This window comes from Stegostoma tigrinum, chromosome 15 (genome assembly GCF_030684315.1).
Source record: "Stegostoma tigrinum isolate sSteTig4 chromosome 15, sSteTig4.hap1, whole genome shotgun sequence".
In the NCBI taxonomy this organism is placed as follows: domain Eukaryota; kingdom Metazoa; phylum Chordata; class Chondrichthyes; order Orectolobiformes; family Stegostomatidae; genus Stegostoma; species Stegostoma tigrinum.
This window is the reverse complement of record NC_081368.1, coordinates 48,253,796-48,272,521: the sequence shown is the minus strand read 5'-3', so window position 1 is coordinate 48,272,521 and position 18,726 is coordinate 48,253,796. Positions and strand designations below refer to the sequence as shown.

At 37.8% G+C, this 18,726-nt stretch overlaps 1 protein-coding gene across 2 annotated transcripts in view; it reads right to left on the bottom strand.

Moving 5' to 3' along the window:
* The window catches only part of LOC125458700 (SLAIN motif-containing protein-like), a 35,253-nt gene that overhangs the window by 3,698 nt on the left and 12,829 nt on the right, over nucleotides 1-18,726 (bottom strand). The window contains exons 3-6 of one of the 2 annotated variants that reach the window (XM_048544175.2): nucleotides 14,206-14,355; nucleotides 3,813-3,953; nucleotides 2,746-3,051; nucleotides 2,262-2,399 (exon numbers count right to left, since the gene is read on the bottom strand). In XM_048544175.2, the coding sequence (XP_048400132.1) occupies nucleotides 2,262-2,399; nucleotides 2,746-3,051; nucleotides 3,813-3,953; nucleotides 14,206-14,355 (735 nt within the window). The remainder of the gene's footprint in view (nucleotides 1-2,261; nucleotides 2,400-2,745; nucleotides 3,052-3,812; nucleotides 3,954-14,205; nucleotides 14,356-18,726) is intronic. The other variant, XM_048544176.2, reaches the window with a different exon arrangement.

The window sequence follows — 18,726 nt, the reverse complement described above, 5'->3', positions numbered from 1 at the left end:
TATTAACAAGGCACTTGTTATTGTTATCTTCAGGAGCATCTTCTACATAAAGCTACTTTACCCATCCTTTAAAAGGTGACAACTAAAATTTAAAAACATGGACTGAAGAGCCAAAATTTCAAAACAGTGAATTCCATTCCCACCATAAATAAGGCATGTAAAAAGCTGAATTTATCCATTTGGCTGAACTGACGAACTTGTGATACATCAGACAGCTAAGGTGCTCCAACATAAAAATTGACTAAAATTACACCATAACTGAAAGAACAATGTCCATCTTCCACTCAAGAACCTTGCATCCTTTAGGGCTTGATATCAAGGTGAACAATTCCAGAGTATGATCACCTTCTTCCATGTTTATTACCCACTCCCACACCCCCAGATCCTCTAATGAAATGGGTTGCTTTAAGGACAGCCAACCCATTTTCCACACTCACCACTCCCATGTCAGCTATCAAGCTTCACTCTCCCCTGGCTTACTATCAACAATCTTCTTTCCTCCCTCTCTCCTTATATCACCTTCCCGGCCCCTACAAAATTGACACGTTACAAATTTGAAAAAAAAAATCAATGAACACAAACTGCATTCAATACAAACTAAGTGGTGGGATTATAGCAACCAAAAGGTGCAACTGATTCAATAATTAATATTGAGCAGCATAGGTCAGCTACAAAGCCAGTTTGTAAGATTCCACATTTTCCAGAAGAGCTGGTTTAAAGAAAAACTTAGCCACAAGAAGAAAATGGGAGATAATCTTAGGGCACCTTTCCTATTTCATAGGCAGCATTTCTCACTATTACAAACTGAATCTGTATTATCGACGTTACATGCATACCGCAATATTGTTTATTTTGGATACCTTGTCAAGCAAGTGTTGATAATTCAAGAGAATATACCTGATGTTATGTCAAAATGGGGCAGAAGGGAGCTGTCTATAAATCAGTGCAAATCAATGCAAACTGCTAGCGATTCACTGTTGATTCAGCGAGTGGGGTTTCACACAACACTGTCAATAGCAAAAGTAATGATGGGTCAAGGCCTGGAATATTAACTGCTTTAATCTCCATTGATGCAACTAGACCAAGTGTTTTCAGCATTTTCCATTGTTTTTGTAACTAATGCAACAATTTACAACGTTGTTAATGACACTTTAAAGGGGAAGAGCACTCCTCTTCCTCTACACCAGTTGCATTCGTGGTCATACTGGAGTCCATTCACACTGGCGGCTGATTTTACTGCAACAATTGCTTTCACATGTTTCTTGCCTCAACATTAATATTCAGTCTTAATTTGAAGAAATTGTATAATGGCTGCATCTTGATCACTTGAGGTATCTATTGAACATAATCTTTAACTCTATGAGAGACAGAGTTTAGCTATGCAAACTTGCAGTTCAGTCAAAAATTTTTAGTCAAAATTGTCACTCTGGATAAATCTGATCTAAAAATATAAAACACTGGGAATCTGAAACAAATACTGAAAAATGGAAATAGCAGGTCAGGCAATACCTGAGGTGCAACACAGAAACAGGCCTAAATGATCCATCAGAAGCTTGCAATGGTGACTGTTTCTCTCCATGGATGTTGCCTGACCTCAGTATTTCTCTGAATTTATTTTTATTTTGAAAGCCTTTTATTTGTACCAATGAGTTCCTGCTTAGATCACAGCACAGGAGAAATTAGTTGTTGTGCTAATTAGGCATTTCTCCAACAGTATGATATTCAGAGCCAAGTTTCCTGGTGAACTAGCATAGTCTTATTCTGTATACATCCAGGCTTATTTAACTATTAGATTGCAATTAATCCCAAATCAGAGGCCAATCCCATAAGCAGTGTACTCAGAATCCTTTTCATTGCTGGATGAGAGTTGTTTGTGCAGCATTAGCCCAATAAAAGGAAAGTTAGGAAAAGAGGCTCTCACAAACATTAGACAACATTAAATCAAATATTAAACCTTGCAATTTAAAATGTGAAGTAACCAAATTCCTCAAGTTGAGACACGATAAATCTTCAAACTGACCATTGGTCAAGTTCCTAGCTGACCTAGTCATTGTTTTGGATGATAATTAATAGAAAAGCCTTTTTATGTTCAATCTTACTTTGAAATTCTCAAGTAAAAACAGAAAGCTAGGGAGTCCATCATATCAAAAATTTTACCTGGCAGGCTAATTTCACACTTGAGAAAACTGAAAATATGCGCTTCGAATGAGTAACTGGTTAATGATTTCCTTATTTCTCAGAACAGATCCAACATGACGTACCAGCTGGAGACTGCTGCAATCGTGAAATTCGACTGCTGGGTATTTGCAAATTAGATTCAAAGCTTTGACTGCCTCTACCAGAATCAGAGCCACGAATCCCCGACTTGGCTAGATTGGGCATGCTGCGACGCATTTCCTCTGTAACAGAATGAAGTAAGGCTTAGCTGACCCAGCTTACATGCAACTCCAGTCTAACAGAGTGGTTTGGTTAAGTGCTCTCAGCAAACAGGCTTGGTCAACAAATGCCACCTTTCAGACAGCTGTCAACATCTAAAAACAAAAAAAAATTTACATGTTCAACATTCAGAAAATCCAGAAGATGAGCACTTTGTCCATAAAGATAAGTAGAGGTGTTTATCATCGACACGTAGATGCACCAAAATAGAATATTCTAGAATCACAAGTTCAACATTGAAAGAAAGAATTGCACTGAACAACATTCACAGAAACTTTCATTTGCTCAATTTAACTATAGATTTAGTACCTTGATTTTTTGTATAATTCATTAGCTCAGACACACGACCCTGCAAACAGCGTCGTGAAGGCCGAACTCTAGCTGCATTTGCTGCTCCTCGAACTGGAGACTGCGATCGAGGTGAGTTTCGTGGAGAAGGCGAATATCTATGCACGCTGTACTGGGGTAATGAGTAATCATATTCATCTTCATCATCCAAACTGTAAGTATCAAATTCCTGATCGCTGTAAGTACCTCTCCTGAGGGAATTTAATGAGGCACTGGAGCTGCGACGGGAAGCAGATGCTGAGCTTGAAGCATAGTCCTGACGGAGACCTTTTTAAAAAAAAAAAGCAGAGTTCCATAATTAAGTAGAATTTTGTTTCTCTTTGCTCACCTCAAAAGCAGACACAAATAGGCATAGACGTCATGCTGCAAGACCTAGCCACAGAGCATTGGCAAGACCAAAAACTTGGAAAGTTGTATACAGATTGGTCAACAGATTCAAGGAAAGATACGATTTTACACAATACAGCAGAAGTTTGTTATATTGGTTGATAGAATGAAAGGTTTGTCCTCCAACGAGAAAATGAGTAAACTGGGCTTATTCTCTTTGGGGTTGAGAAAGATGAGGAATGATCGGATTGAAACATTAAAAAGGATCGCCAAGAGGGCTGGCAGACATTGTTTGCCTGGCATGGGAAATCAAGAATATGTGGGCAATGTCATGATAATGAGCCAATCATTCAAGACAGATGAACATAAAAGTTTCTTCAAAGGGTTATGAATTCTTAGAATTCAACACCACATGGTTATGGATGGTCCCCATTGTCAAGTATACTTGTGACAAGGGTGCCAGTTATTTTTCCTCAGGGACTTGGGGGATACAGGGAGCAAGCAGAAGAGTTCAACTGAAGCATTAGATCAGCCATGATTGTAGGGAATGCCAGGACAGGTTTGGGGAACCATACAGTTGTCTCCTGCTCTTGTTTCTTATGTTCCCATGGAATAATCAACATCTACCTAGGGCAGGCTGTTTCACATTACCCAATGAAAACGAGATAATATTGTACTATTTCATACTTTTCCCCACTTACTTTCTTCCTGTAATCGAGCCATGATCTGGACATCTGTCAGATCTTGCAATTTATACCCCATGGAGATGGAGTCGTCAGAGGTGCTCAACTCACTATCAATGGATGACTGGGAACTCAGTGCTGAGTGGATGGTTGGATAACCTTCATAAGTCAAAGAGAGATGGAAAAATAAATGTGAAATATAGTAAATAGCCAAAGCAGATTTGCAGGAACACTTGATCAAAGTACTAACTCAATTGTCAAATATTAGACAGATGCAAATATTTTTCTAAACAAAAAAAGTCACATGGTTAGTTGGTCATTTCCTTGTTGATTTTGACTGACACCAATTCTCTGCTGGCTCAAACAGATACATGATTTTAAAACGCTAGTTTGATAAATATTAGTAACAACTGAACAAACCACACTACATCTAATTTTTAATATATAAAAACAGGACAATCACATGCAAGATGGATTCAATCTTCTTAAAATACATGGCAGTGCATTACAATAAGAACAACTCACATACACAAATAAGAAATATAATCGAAAAAGAGACAGTGGTGCAAGTGGATTATCATTGTTTTTCATTATTGGAATCAGAGTTCGAATCGAAACCCAGGCTGATTACGTAAATGTTTTCTCCACAAAAGACTCCTGTGTGAAATGCATGGGAACCAGTGAAACCACTGAGCAAGAGCCTAGAAAATAAATTGCTCCAACCTTGGCAAGCTCGTGTAAGCAACAAAATAAAATCCAAGCTGGGAAAGTAGGAGGGACTCAATTTTATACAAGAAAGTAGCAAGTTTTATTTTTCACCCAACATGTAACTTTGTTGATGTTTAGAAAAAAAGGTAAATCTTTTGCTTATATTAAGATCATGAATAGACTGTGAAATAAACATGAAGGCACACAAAGGTGACAATGTGTTTCATTCACAGAATCTCCAGTGTGGAAACAGGCCCTCCAGCCCAACAAGTCTACACCAACTCAGAGCATCCCACCCAGACCCATGCCCCTATAACCTACCTCATCTACACCTCCCTCAACATTACGGGCAATTTTTCACAGCCAATCCACCTAGCCTGCACATTTTTGGACTGTGGGACGAAACCCACACAGTCACAGGGAGAATGTGCAAACTCCACACAGTCACTCAAGGGTGGAACTGAACCTGGGTCCCTGGCGTTGAGGCAGCAGTGCTAACCACTGAGCCACCGTGCTGCTTCCTAATATTTCAACAACCATCTCGAACTTTGTTACGACGGGGAATGGCTGAATCCCTCTGATAATTAAACTAAAACACGCCCCAGTCTGTTATGACAGGAGTAGGGGTTCCACTCTGATAATTAACCCCAAAACACCAGGGGAGCTGGTCTTTCCCCTCAATCTATTAAGAGTGTGGTTAAAAGAGAGAGAATCCCTGGTCTCCACTTTACAAGTAACAAGAAACAATTTATTTAACCCCAATGAAAAAATTAACAAAATTACTAACAAACTGACTGCTCCCTAAAGGGGAACTATCAGTAGTCTAACTAGTCTAAATTCTACTGGAATGCTGTTTAAATAAAGTCAAGTCCCATTAATATAACCCAATTAATAAAACAGTAATAAATTATAATTTAATCTGTCCAAGTTCACACAGACTGGAATATTCTTTTGTCTCTGGTCTCTTCACAAATGCTTTTCCTCTGCTAATTCTGCTGTCAGAAGTGTTTTATTTCTATAATTTCTTCAATGAGGACTTTGAACTAAAAATATTGCAGTACCTTTAATTAATTAGATGGTGGTCTCTCGGAAAGGTGAAATGGTGCTAACTGTGGCAGGCGGCAGTGGTCTCTCTTTCAGCTGGCACTCCTCCAATTTTCCAAATACCCTCGTCCATTATACCCGAAATGATATAAACAAATTTTTTAAAATATGCTAGGTTTCACACTTTCAACACCAGTTTTAAAATTTCACTAGCTTTGGATCGCTGAGTTTGTTTTATATTAATTATCTAAGGTCAAACTCATTGTCGCAACATCTGCTGTTTTGCCTGCCACCTCTAAGGTTTATTTGATACAATTGTTTTACTTTTTGAGGCTCTCTGTACTGGCAACTTCAGCTGAAGTACAGACAAAATACAAATCTCTTAAAAGGAACCACACATTTTCACTTCCTACCTTCCAACTCAATTACTCTACCCAGCTTCATAACATTCTTCCATAGGATATGGGCATTACCAGTAAGGCCCTCTAGGCACATCCCCAATGAACCTTGAGCAGTCTTGCTAGTCGTTTCCATCGGCATTTGCAAGTAAATCACAATGCTGCGAGTCGAGTCATTTGTAGGCCAGACCTGACTGGACAAGGTAGTGGGTTTCACTCTCCGAAAAACTGAACTAGGTATGTTATGATGACAAAAGACAATGATCACCATTAGATACGTTTTTGAGTCCAGGCTGTACAGGATTTTAGCATGTGCCTTGGTGGAATTTGATTGTATGCCCCCAGCATGTTAGTCTGGGATTCTGGATAACCAGCCAAATGACATTACCATGATGCCACCACCTTTTCTGAGCCTACAACAAAAATGTCAGTACCTTGAATACAGCTGATACCAAAATTTTATGCACCACCTACTTTTCAATGGGAACGGGGACGGAGGAAGGAGGCTGCTCTATCCTTACCTTAAAACTGGATTAACCAGAGTTGCTACAAGAACAAGTCAGGCGGCTATGAATACTGCAGCAAGTAACTCACCTCCTGACTCTCCAAAGCCTATCCACTGTCTACAAGGCACAAGGCCAGAAATCACAACATAGGTTATAGTCCAACCAGTTTATCTGAAACCACAAGTTTTCAGAGCTTTGCTCCTCCTTCAGGTGAAACAGCAAAGCTCCAAAAGCTTGTTTTGAAATAAGCCAGTTGGACTATAACTTGGTGTCGTGGGATTTCTGAACTTATCCACCTCAGTCCAACACTGGCACCTCCACTACAAGGCACAAGTCAGACATGCGACAGAATACTCGACCCGTATGGATGAATATTTAGGAGGCACACAGTTAGTAAGTTTGTAAATAACACCAAAAAAATTGGTGGTATAGTTGACAGTGAAAGTTAGCGAGCTAGAGAGATTAGAGCGGGATCGTGATCAATTGGGCCGATAAGTTGTAGGTGGAGTTTAATTTGGATAAATGAAAGGTTTTTCATTTAGGTAAAACAAATAAAGGCAAGACTTCTATAGATAATGGGAAGGAAATAGGTAGTGTTGTCAAGAGACAACAGAAAGACCCAGGATTTCAGGTACATTGCAGCTTTCAAAAGAAAATCACACACAGACAGGGTGGTTAAGACAGCATTTAGCTTGCTTTCATTGCTCAGACCATTGCATATGGGAGTTGGGACATCCGTTGAAGTTATACAGGATGTGGCAGAGGGCACTTTTGGCGTACTGTGTACAGTTCTGGTCACCCTGCAAGAGGATTTTTTTTTAAATTAGAGTGAGAGTTTAGAAAAGATTTACACACACACACCTACTTGTATTTACCTTCATTTGAAGCTCAAGAATTTTTGGCATGATTTGCTGTGGAGCATGTAGATATCTAGAACTAACGATATTGTTACACATGTTCCTAAAGAACTACTTCACCAGTCCCATGCATATTTACAAAATCACTGAGGTGGAAAACTAACTTTTGTGCTCCAAATCTCCACTTGTGCAAGAGGATGTGTGTAATATTTTATAAATCAGCAGGCAATTTTTAAAATATTCTCCAAGTGACCCACTAACTCCAAAAAGGCAACAATGGAAATTGAATACAACTACAAAAAAAACACACAGACAGAACGTCCAAGATCAAGAAATGATCAAGTTGATAAAAAGAGGGACAAGATAGCTTAAAAACAAAATCTCATACTTGGTCCTTTCCTAGTTTTTTGTTTGTTTGAAACATGCTGATCCAAGCAACAAATTTGGGATTGTTTTTGATAACTTCATACCAAAATCTACATATCCCTATTTATTGGAAACTGCATTCCCTTTACCTTGTGAGGTATGACTGAGGGGGAAAAAAAGAAGAGGCAGTGTAGAATTTAAGTCTACTTAATACAAGAATTTGCAAATTCAGACTAGTTTGCAAAGACTGCCATGAGGTGCAATTCAAAATTCTTTCCACTCTTACGACACCCAGGGAGGAAACTACTTCGGCATAGAATACCAAATACACATTGCTGCCTCTTGCTTTAGAAGATGCATTCAATTTACAAGACAAAAACCGGACTGCTTTAGCACCTGACCTTAACATCTCCCGAGGCTTTTGTTGGGGGAAGTGTGCATACTGGGATGACCCAACATGGTCTGTAGCATACTTACACTAGTATTAAACCATATTGAATGGAGTTCACTTCTGTTGATCTAGTAAACCACAACCTCATTTGAATTATTTTCAAAGTGTGTCATTGAGACGACAGGGTCACTGGCAAAGCCACCATTTGTGGGCCTATTGCTAACTCTCCTTAAAAAGGATGATGGACCTTCTTCAACCATAGTCCTCGTGGCGTTATGCATGTGGTATTGCAAAGGAGACAACCTCAGATTTTGCCAGTCAATTCTTTCAGAGTACAGTTATAGAACTGCTGCAAAGGCAAGTATAAGATACTGGGTATTACTTATTCTTGAAGCTTAATGAGAACAATGGCTGAAAAACGTATGTGATTATGTACTATATATTAGATACTGCCTCTTGAGAGCCTCAAACTCAAAGAAATAGGTCAAATCAACTACCATAGGGATCATTAGGTGGTTGTTTCAAATAAGTACTAAAGCCAATTAATGTAAAAGAACAGTAGGTCAGCAACCATAAGTGGTGCAGTGGACTAATCGATCAATAAATGCAATTGAAACACCAAGTTAAGAAACTTCAACTACAAGGAATTGAAAGTAAATGATGTTTAGAATAGTCAGACAAGTCTATTTTAGATGCGTGTATATTTTGGCTTAAAATCTGAGAAAACACTGCCCATTGACTTTCCAGGCGATTACCAGCCAAACTTCCACAGTAGGAGCCTTCATAACCAAAGCAGTCCAGCAAACCAGGCTGGCAGCAGACAAATGGATCATTGCAAAAACAGTTTCATTTTTTACAACTTGATGAAAATGGTGACCATGCAAATACTGTCAATTGTCTTTTAAAATCCCATCCAGTTCATTAATGTCTTACAGGGAAGGAAATTTTCCATTCTTACTTGTTCTTGTTAATACATACAATCGCCAGACCCATAGCAATGTGTTTAACCCTTAACTGCCTTTTGAAATGACCTCAGTTCAAGGTCAATTAGAGATGGTCAATAGGTGGCGACTAGGCCAAAGACAACTGCATCTCATGAGCCAATAAACTGTTCAAGCATCCTGAAGCCACTGACTGCATCACAATGATGGATCATTACTCCCAGAGTATATACAGACACACTGAACTTTTAATTGTTTGCAAAAAAAGACAACATAGCCAAAAAGACTGTGAATATACATTCAAACACGATGTTTCAGTGACCACAAGGAACCTCCAGGATTACACCCAGTCAAAAGGGAGAGCAGAGCAGAGTGCCAAAGCCAACAGGTGCCAATTATCTCAGATAGTGAGCTTGATGGGAAGAGGAAAAAACACATTCTCCCCATCTCCCCCACCCCCTTAAAGAATATATCAGCGTTCAGCTCAAAATTCAGTTTCAGCTTTGGTTGGTGACCCCTAATTGGGCAAGGTAATGTGCTGAGAGGGGCACAGCTGAGAAAACAGCAAGTCATCCTTGCATTGTTGGCTTCATTTAAAAGAAGAAAGAAATAATAATGTGACTTTGCTGGAAGTAAAAATCTATTTGAAAGGAAACATGACAGTCTTATTAGCTGACATGCAAAGTCAAGCATCTCAAAGTCACTCACCAACAGTGTGACCAGTATCACCAAAGGTAACAGCCACAACTTCTCAATATCTACTCTTCAGGAAGACTAGCTGATTTGCATACCTTTAGTGTTTTATTGGAGTTGCCACTTGTTTCAAATCAGAATGTTTCACAATATTATTTCTTCTCTCATTTACTAACATAATAAAAAACACACGAGTTAACTCAAATCCTGTTTAAAATGGTTTATTTTGAAACAAATTTACTTGGTCTGGGCAAAAGATATTCACAAAGGGATTTTTTTCAACTTAATCCTGTCATGACCAATCAAGGATGGGTGAATAAAGACAGCAGCAGTTCATCTCTCCTGACCAGACAGCTTGACAATTTACAGCATCCATCTGGAGCCTAAATAAATTGGAGAACAAGAGGCTGGCCATAACTTTAAAAAAAATAAGTAACGATACAGCTACCAGGTGAATTGGGTGTAAGTGGCTTGAGATAGTCATGTGTCTGAAGGATTGCAGGTAATGCTCAGTTTTATTGTCAGTCAGGAGTGAGCACAGGTTTTCGTCCCTTGACCTTTTCCTGTCAAACTATTAAGATTAAAAATATTCAGAACCCCTTGAAACCTGGCTTCACGGAATTGGGGACTTGATCCAGAAGTTTTTAGGTGCCTGAAAACTGCCCTTGGAAATTTCAACTTCCCAATTATCTTGTAATCCAGTCATTAGGGCTTTCAAAAATCCAGACAAATTTCTTCCCTAACAGAAGAACATCTGTACCCTGCTTTCCATTGGCATTTCCTACTGCCTATGACTAAACATTTTGCAGTATTGCTCAAAGTCATCTGCTTCTATATCCCAGATTCTAGTTTTAATTCTCTATTAATTTAGAGATCAAACAGCAAAACAACAGACATTCTCAATTACTGAAACAATTTACAATTTACTCATCTTTCAATCAATAGTTTAAGAACATTTCACATACTGCTTAAAGAACAAACAAGATCAGTAACATTTCCTGTCAAAATCTTGCATAGCAAAAACAAGATTAACAGTACAGACAGGCCTTCAATACAAAGAAAGAAAATATGGGTTAATTATTAGAGGATTCCTAACCTCTACGAAATTATCTTAGTAAAAGGTCAGTAATTTAAGAAAAATAGTACACAAAACAAAAAATGAAAATCAAGCATGGAAACATAACACCCACTTCAATTAAAATCAGAAAAAACTTCAAAGCATAATAGTCTATAGAATATTTGGTTACGCTTGACAACAAATCACTGATCATAACAGGGGTTCAGTTAGCTGGATGGCTGGTTTGCAACATATGGGTTTATTTTCTGCACCAGCTAATGTTACCAGAAAGAACTCTCCTGACTCAGGCTCGGTGATCCCGAGGTTAAATCACCAGTCTTCTCTCTTCAATGACAAAGCAGCCCTATAGTCTGGTAGGACGATGATTACTGTTATTGATCATAAAAAGCTAACTTGGCACCTATATACAGCATTGCAGCAGTTTCTTGAATTTGGGATCAGCAACATTTCGTTGATATTGAAAATTTTCAAAAAGAGTTTAAAAGTTTGAAATAAGTCAGCATTTTAAACCCAATATATGTGACAATTTGCTAAGCGTCTCCAGCATAAATTCTGTATCTATACTTGCAAATTATCTAAGTGTGAAAAAACAGTAAATTCAGTTGGCACTTCAAACTAATTTAAGTGAAATAATTTTTAAAAATAAAAGTTTACTTAGAATTAATACAATTATTTTCACTACTGATTCATCCACCTTCAACTGTAGTAGAAACAATTTTGGTCACAAACAGAAAAGGCATTATCTACAACAATGACGAAATCACAAAAGGTTAGCGGTAATAGGGAGGGCAAGTGGAATGCTGCCCTTTATTTTGAAAGGGAATTAAGTATTAAAATAAGGAAGTCTTCATAAAATTATACTAGGTTCAAGTTCGATCACAGCTGGAATACTGAACAGTTTTGGACCCCTTATCTAAGGAAAGATACGCAGGCATTGCAGGCAAGCCAATGAAGGTTTAATGGACTGATTCCCAATATGGAGGGACTTGTATGGAGAAGAGGTTGGGCCTGTGCTCACTAGCATTTAGAAGAACTAGGCGACGTTACTGAAACATGCAATGTTCTTAGCAGACAGAAGGATTGGTTCTAGATACACTCAACAGGGCAACAATGGGTATAAATTTTCGAATGAAGGGTCACCAATCAAGACAGACAAGGAATTTCTTCTGAGGATTGAGTATTTTTGGAATTCTTTACCAGCAAGAGCTATAAGTTTAAGTCAGTCAGTATATTCAAGGCCCAGAAACACATTTTGAAATCAGCAAGGGAATCAAGGGTTACAAGGGAAAGGGAGGAAAGTGGAGTTAAGAATTTTCAGATCATTCATGATCTCACCAAATGGCATGCTTATTGTCCTCCGGTCTCATATCTGGCAATGAGCTTATGAATAGGTCTATTTGCAGAACAATGGTGCATCTTTTTGAAATAAGAAAGTCAAGTGCAGCATAATAGCTACTTATGTCCAAACTAAAAACTTGTACCTTTCTTCGGTCTTTTTCATGACAATATCACCCACATGGAAAAAGTTAAGAGTTTACAAAGTGATGTTATAAAGATGTATGTAGCCCCAAAAGTTCTAGAGGTTAGGACTTAGAACTCCAAAAATAACTGGAGTGAAACGTGAACCGTCAGTACCAATTATTGGCTACTACTTTAAGTCTTCTAAAAAAAATTGAAAGAGATGTTGAGCAAAAAAATCAGATTGAGCTGCATCATATTGGTGAAGAATGGATATACTGGTTGTAAACCAACTATAGGAGTATACAACAAAACAGGTGTAGTACCTTCAGGAAAAGGTAGGGATAATGCAAATAAGATCAAATTTAAAAAAAACACCTGTCTGGCACATTGGAAGCAGGACTGTTCAAAAATCTAAAATGGGCAGTGGAGACAAAGAAGCTCACACTCAAAAACAAAGTGCTGAAAAAAAAAAACCTGGAAATATCTGTGGAGAGAAAGCAGAATTAATGTTTCAGGTCCAGTGGCCGTTCTTAGGCAAGAAGTTCACAATGTTGCTGGTAAATGAAAAAGGCATGAATTATTCATAGAATCAATACCCTGCTCATTCACTGTTTGTTACAATGGTAAATTGTTGTAAATTTAACCTTAAAAGGCACTCAGTTCATTTATGTCCCAAAAACAAAAAAAAATATATCATGATATCCAACCACACCTCTTAGTTTAAGATCAGAAGAACGCCCTCGATGCAGTTATAGAAAACTTGATATATCCCTCTGCACTGTTTCTGGAACAGATTTTTATTAGTCTTTTAAATATAAAACCACAATTTGTTTTTAATGCACAGATAATTGAATTAGAGCATGCACCCATTCATAATTAACAATCCATTCACAAATGATAAACAACACTACCTTTTAAAATCAGTATGATTTTGATAGAATAAATCAGTTGTTTTCTTAGATAATTCAGTGCATTATAATTTTCAGCACTGAATTACTCAAATCACAGAGGACCTCCATTCAGTTTGGAACTTGTAATTAAACTAACTTTGTTGCTCTGCTTTGCAATTCATTAACAAAGCAGTTTGTTACCATTCATACGGCCAGGGATTCTCTCATTCATTACCCCATATTCCATTTTAGAGATTTTTATGGTGATCTCTGTTAAACAGAAGATTCAGAGATAAATGTCTCCCAAGGTCAACATTTCTAACATTCATCACGAGGGCTCACAATGAATAAACAGCATTCAAATAAGGTACAGCAACACAGCCATGGAATCATATTTTAAAGTGAATTAGTGCCTTCAAGAAAAGTACAGAAATAAACTATGCCCCACTTTTAAATCTTCAACTAGATCACAAAGCACAGTACAAACTCATCTGTTCAATCAGTTTCACTTGGACAGCAGGCAATAATTTTCTCTTGCAAACCAATAATTGCATTGAAGGTAGTTTGGAAAAACAAAAGGAAATATAAATAAATGCAGACAGATTCGATTCTGGCAGTTTTTAATTCGGGAAAGACACTCCTTATAGAGGAAGTAATCTGCTAAATTGTTAATAGTACATTGCTATTTTGATGCACTGTATTCCATTTAGTATACCTTAATGCAATCAAAAGTTGAATCCAAGATCAAGAGGAAATGTTGTGAAACCTAACTAATGTTGTTACAGTCAGTACCTTTAGTTTCTAATTTAAGATTCAGTTTTGAAAGTAAATATGCAAACTTTGCAACTTTATTATTTGTGGCATAATCTGGGACTAAAACCAGTGAGTTTTCATGAAAGCCATGCAGCTAAGCAAAAAACAACATCCATTATGCATTATTTTCAATTTCATGCTGATGAAATCTGGAAGGTCTGACAGATCATGCTTCAATCTGTACAAAGTTTTTTTAACAAGTTCACTTAACAGTTTAAAATACTTCACAGAATCTGTACTTCATTAATGGACAGGTATACCGTACCTGAACTGCCATGGGTTAGTACTGGTTTAGTAGACGTTTTGAGGAAACCAGAAGTGTTTAAGAGATTGCCACACGAAGTGACATCTGTATTGGAGCTATAAGCACAGGCTGAAGCAAACGGGGTGCAATAGATGTTTCTCCATCTGTTGGCTAGAGTGGAAAAGCAAAAATGCATGCACAATTAGATACAAATACAACAGGCAAAGTTAGCATTGACAGTGGACATTAAAAAGAAATCTAGCTCTGTTGCAGATGTACTTTTAGGTTACATGGGAGGAGGTTAGGTTACTGCCCTTGATGCTGCAATGAGTCAGCTCATGACTGACATGGCAGGTTCTATGCGGATGGAAAAGCCGGCATATTTCTCTTTACAATTTGAGATATTGGATTAAAATAGGTCACCAGAAGTGGCTGGATTAGTTAACTACACTAACTACACTGGTCACAATAGTGAAGTAACAAAGCAAACTCTACCACATCACATCAAGTAACGTATTAAGAGAATCTTCCATGAGCTACCAGGGCTGCAGCTATAATATTGCTACAAGAATTACGATTGGCTGAAGTGCTGGCACTCTTAAAAAGTTAAGTTCAAATCCCACTCAAGGGAGTTCATGCATAATCTAACTGGGCACTAGTGCAGTACAAAGGATGCATGCTGAAGATCTGTCCAAGCAATGTTCTATTTGTACATGCCAGTGCACGTTCCAAACCCTTTGGCATGATTTGAGAGAACAGGTAGTCCACCTAAAATCATGATCATACTTGCTTCAAACCAAAGCTAAAATTAATTGATCTTATTTCTACTTACACCTATTTGAAAAGTCACATTAATCTATGATGATGCAACATTATTTTATAGGATAGCCAATACACTGCAAAAAAGAATTCAAAGCATATGGGAATGTATCGAAATGCAAAATTCAGCTCACTTCAATTCTTGGCCTTCCCTCCCTCCAAAAAGGGAACATTTTACCACCTATGCATTTGGAATTATATTTGTGTTACAGTGGTTTAAATATTAAATCGATATTACTATTTAACATGCATCTGGCTGTTTTCTACTACAAAGCATTTGTGATTTATTTTCATAATTAGATCTGTAATGATTAAAAGCTCAAAAGTTGTGTGGATGTGATAGTGGATTTGAAGATTCAGATCAGCCATGTTATCACTGAATGGCCAAACTGACAATGGGCCGAATGGCCAACTTCTGTTCCCACATCTTATGGAGAACCTTTTCTGTAGATTGAAGCAGAAGCAAAAAATCTTTTTAAAATCACCTTGTTCATACCTCCAAGTATACCAAAACAACAGTAACACCTGCCCAAACCAAAATATCACCTCATGGCTCTCAATACACTGAACTGAATACAAGTACTTCTTCCCCATTACAAAACCTTACTTGAACACTGCTCAATACTATGACCAGTAAAGGCATTTCCAGTGTATAATTTCAAAATGTAGACAAAGTTTGAACATAATTTTTCAGAGCAGTCTTTTATATAATTTGCACATTCACAATAAGTCTAAGATGGTTGGTGGCCAAAGGTTAGTTACTCAAAATGGCCTCTGCGACTTCAATAAGTACTCTTGCACTACTAGAGAAAACCAATGAGGAATTTTTGGGTGAAGGACTTCCCTGTGAACTGAACATGCCCAGACAGCAATTCTTTGAAATTCATATTCAGCACCGTTCAAAGCTTGCTTCAAATTAGGTATTCAATTGGCTTTCAGACTCTAAAGCCTTTGGGATATGTTAAAACTAAAATCAGTAGACTAGTAATCTAGGGGCCAGGCCGATACATTAGATCTGTACAAATCTGACCATGGCAGGTTTTTTTTTTAAAAAACTCTTCAAGGATGACAGCATTGTTGGCAAGTTCAGCATATACTGCCCAACCCTAATTGCATGGAGGAGAGTTAAGAGTCAACCAAATGCTGTGGGCCTAGAGTCTGCAAGCTGAACCAGGTGAGGATGGCAATTTCCTTCTCTAAAAGAACATTAGTGAATCAGATAGGTTTTTTCCAACAATCAACAAGTCAGCATTAGATTTTAAATTCCAGATTTTTAATGAATTCAACCTCCATGTACCATGCCAGGACTCAAATCCAGGTCCCCAGAACATTACCTAGGCCTCTGGATTAACAGTCAAGCAATAAACACCACTAGCCATTGCACACCCTTGGAGAAGTTTAAAAATCAGGCATACAAACTTGATTTCATAGGTGACTGAAATGCTCAATGGTTTTTTTAAAAAAAAGTATCAAGTTCATTAGTGTCCTTCAAAAGGAATACCTGGCTATGTATACCTGACCTAGCCTGGCCAACATGACTCAACCGACAAAATGGTGGTCAACTTTGAAATGGTCAAAGACAATTAGGAATGGGCCATGGATGTTGGATTTGCCAACGATGCCTATGTCCCATGAAAGGTTTTCAAAAGTGAAACAGGTAACATTGTAATTTGGACAGGTAGATTTTTCAAAGACATCAGCAGTCCCAAGACAGCAGCTAATTACTGACTGCAGCTAGATAAAGCATTTAGGAATTTTGAGTTCAAGGGATTTTGATGCAATAAAACCGAAGGGCCAATCTCAATAAAAAGAGATGAAAAACTTAAACGGACCAAGTAACAATTCAACAGACAATGACGTGGACAGAACTTTAGCTCCTTAGAAAGCGAGAAGAGAGACAGCCACTGTTCAGTCTGGACTGCCACTTTAAAAACTAAGCATAGTGTCACAGAGGAATAAGTGATTGAACGAGGAGTATCCAATAGCAGGGCCCGAGAGAGCTAGATGAGACACCAACTATCTGAAACAAAACAAGCTTAATTCATGCAGAACAGAAAATCTCTGCTACCATGTCAAGAACTACAGAAAAATGAGATACAACAGTTCACATTTCCTGTCAGCCAAAGTTATGTACATGATGAAATGCTAACTCTAATGAGCTCAAATTGATAGGTATAATAAATAGGTGCATTCTTCGTAGATGTAAATATGAAATCTCATACTCAGATTAAAATAATTGTTTCTCCTAATTTGTTTCTGAAAAATCATGCAGATAAAGAGCATGTACTGTTATTGATTGATGCTTGGCTACAAATGTTCTTGTAGAATATGCACTAATGTATCAAAGGCAATTATATACACCCAACAAATGATAGGAGAGAGCAAGCAGCACGTTGCACGAATGAATTAGTTTTGCCTGCTTTGAAAAACTCTATCTAGTTTTAACTTACAGTTCTTCTCTTCAGGCATGTCATATAGGTTTCGGGGGACGTTCCTCTTTTCCTGGCTGTGGTGCAAGTGAAAGGACCAGACTGTTAAGAATTTGTGTGTTCCAGTTGTACTAAGAATGTTACCTTTTATCTTTTAATGCCTGCAGAACACTGAATCAGATCGGAGTGCGGTGTCAAACTGGGTGTCAGGAACTTGTGGTAATATAGGATAATGAATCAATATGTACGAATCAACAATTAACAAATCCACAGAATTAAACAAGTGCCTGTGATACAGTAACCCAAAAAGCAACTTTGTTTTCTAATCTATTGCTTTACCAAATTCACCTCCACCAGATATTGCTGCTGTTGGCATTCATTTGTTTCTTTTCCTTTTCAGCAAGATGTCACAAGGGCCTATTATGGAGTATTGACAACGTAGCTATGCCAGGTTCTATTTCACAGGTTGTACAGGCCACTTTACAACACCTTGTTATTGCTATTCCTTTGATATGTTGTATAAAGGAAGACTAAATCTTGGCATGGGTAGTTCTTAGATTTTGGGGGAAAACAAGCAGATAAGGTAATTTCAGAAAAAGACTGGTATTGGAGGGTGGTAAATGAGTTGAGCAGGAACACGGAGGAGGGGACAAATAGACCTTTGACCAGATTTTAGCTTAGCTTTAAGTCTATGAAACAAAAGTCTCCCAATGTCTTTAGTCTGTAAGATATTACCGGTCGATGAGCTTCAGAAGTTTAAAAAGTTAGATAATATGTTTTTATAAACATAGTTAAACAGATGAGAAATTCTTGAGAACAAATAATACTAATACACTTCGGATCATGCAAATATTCCTTTCGCCCAAAGCTTCACCACAACTGATGAATGCAAGAAATTGAATAAGCTGAAGAATGCCTTCCTGATAAATCTGCATTTTGATTGATTAACGTCATGATTAAGTGCCAATCTGCAAATCAAATTCAGTATTTATTTCACCACAATGTTGCAAATGGCTAATTTCTTCATTAGCAGGATCAAAAGGTATAAATCTTAGCAGCTACTGCTTGCTCTGAATTCTGGATATCGAGAGGCTCACTTTATTTTCACACCCATGAAATTGTGCACACCATATTTTGACTTTGTACTTTGATGTCTAATTAGGGGCTAGGTAACGTCTTTTGTACATGATGTGTTAGGACATCATTTCTTCGCTTTCATTTTGATGGACTTCCGATAAGATTGTCATAGCTGCAAGCATGCTTAGAGTTATTACGATGTGTGAATGGGCACATT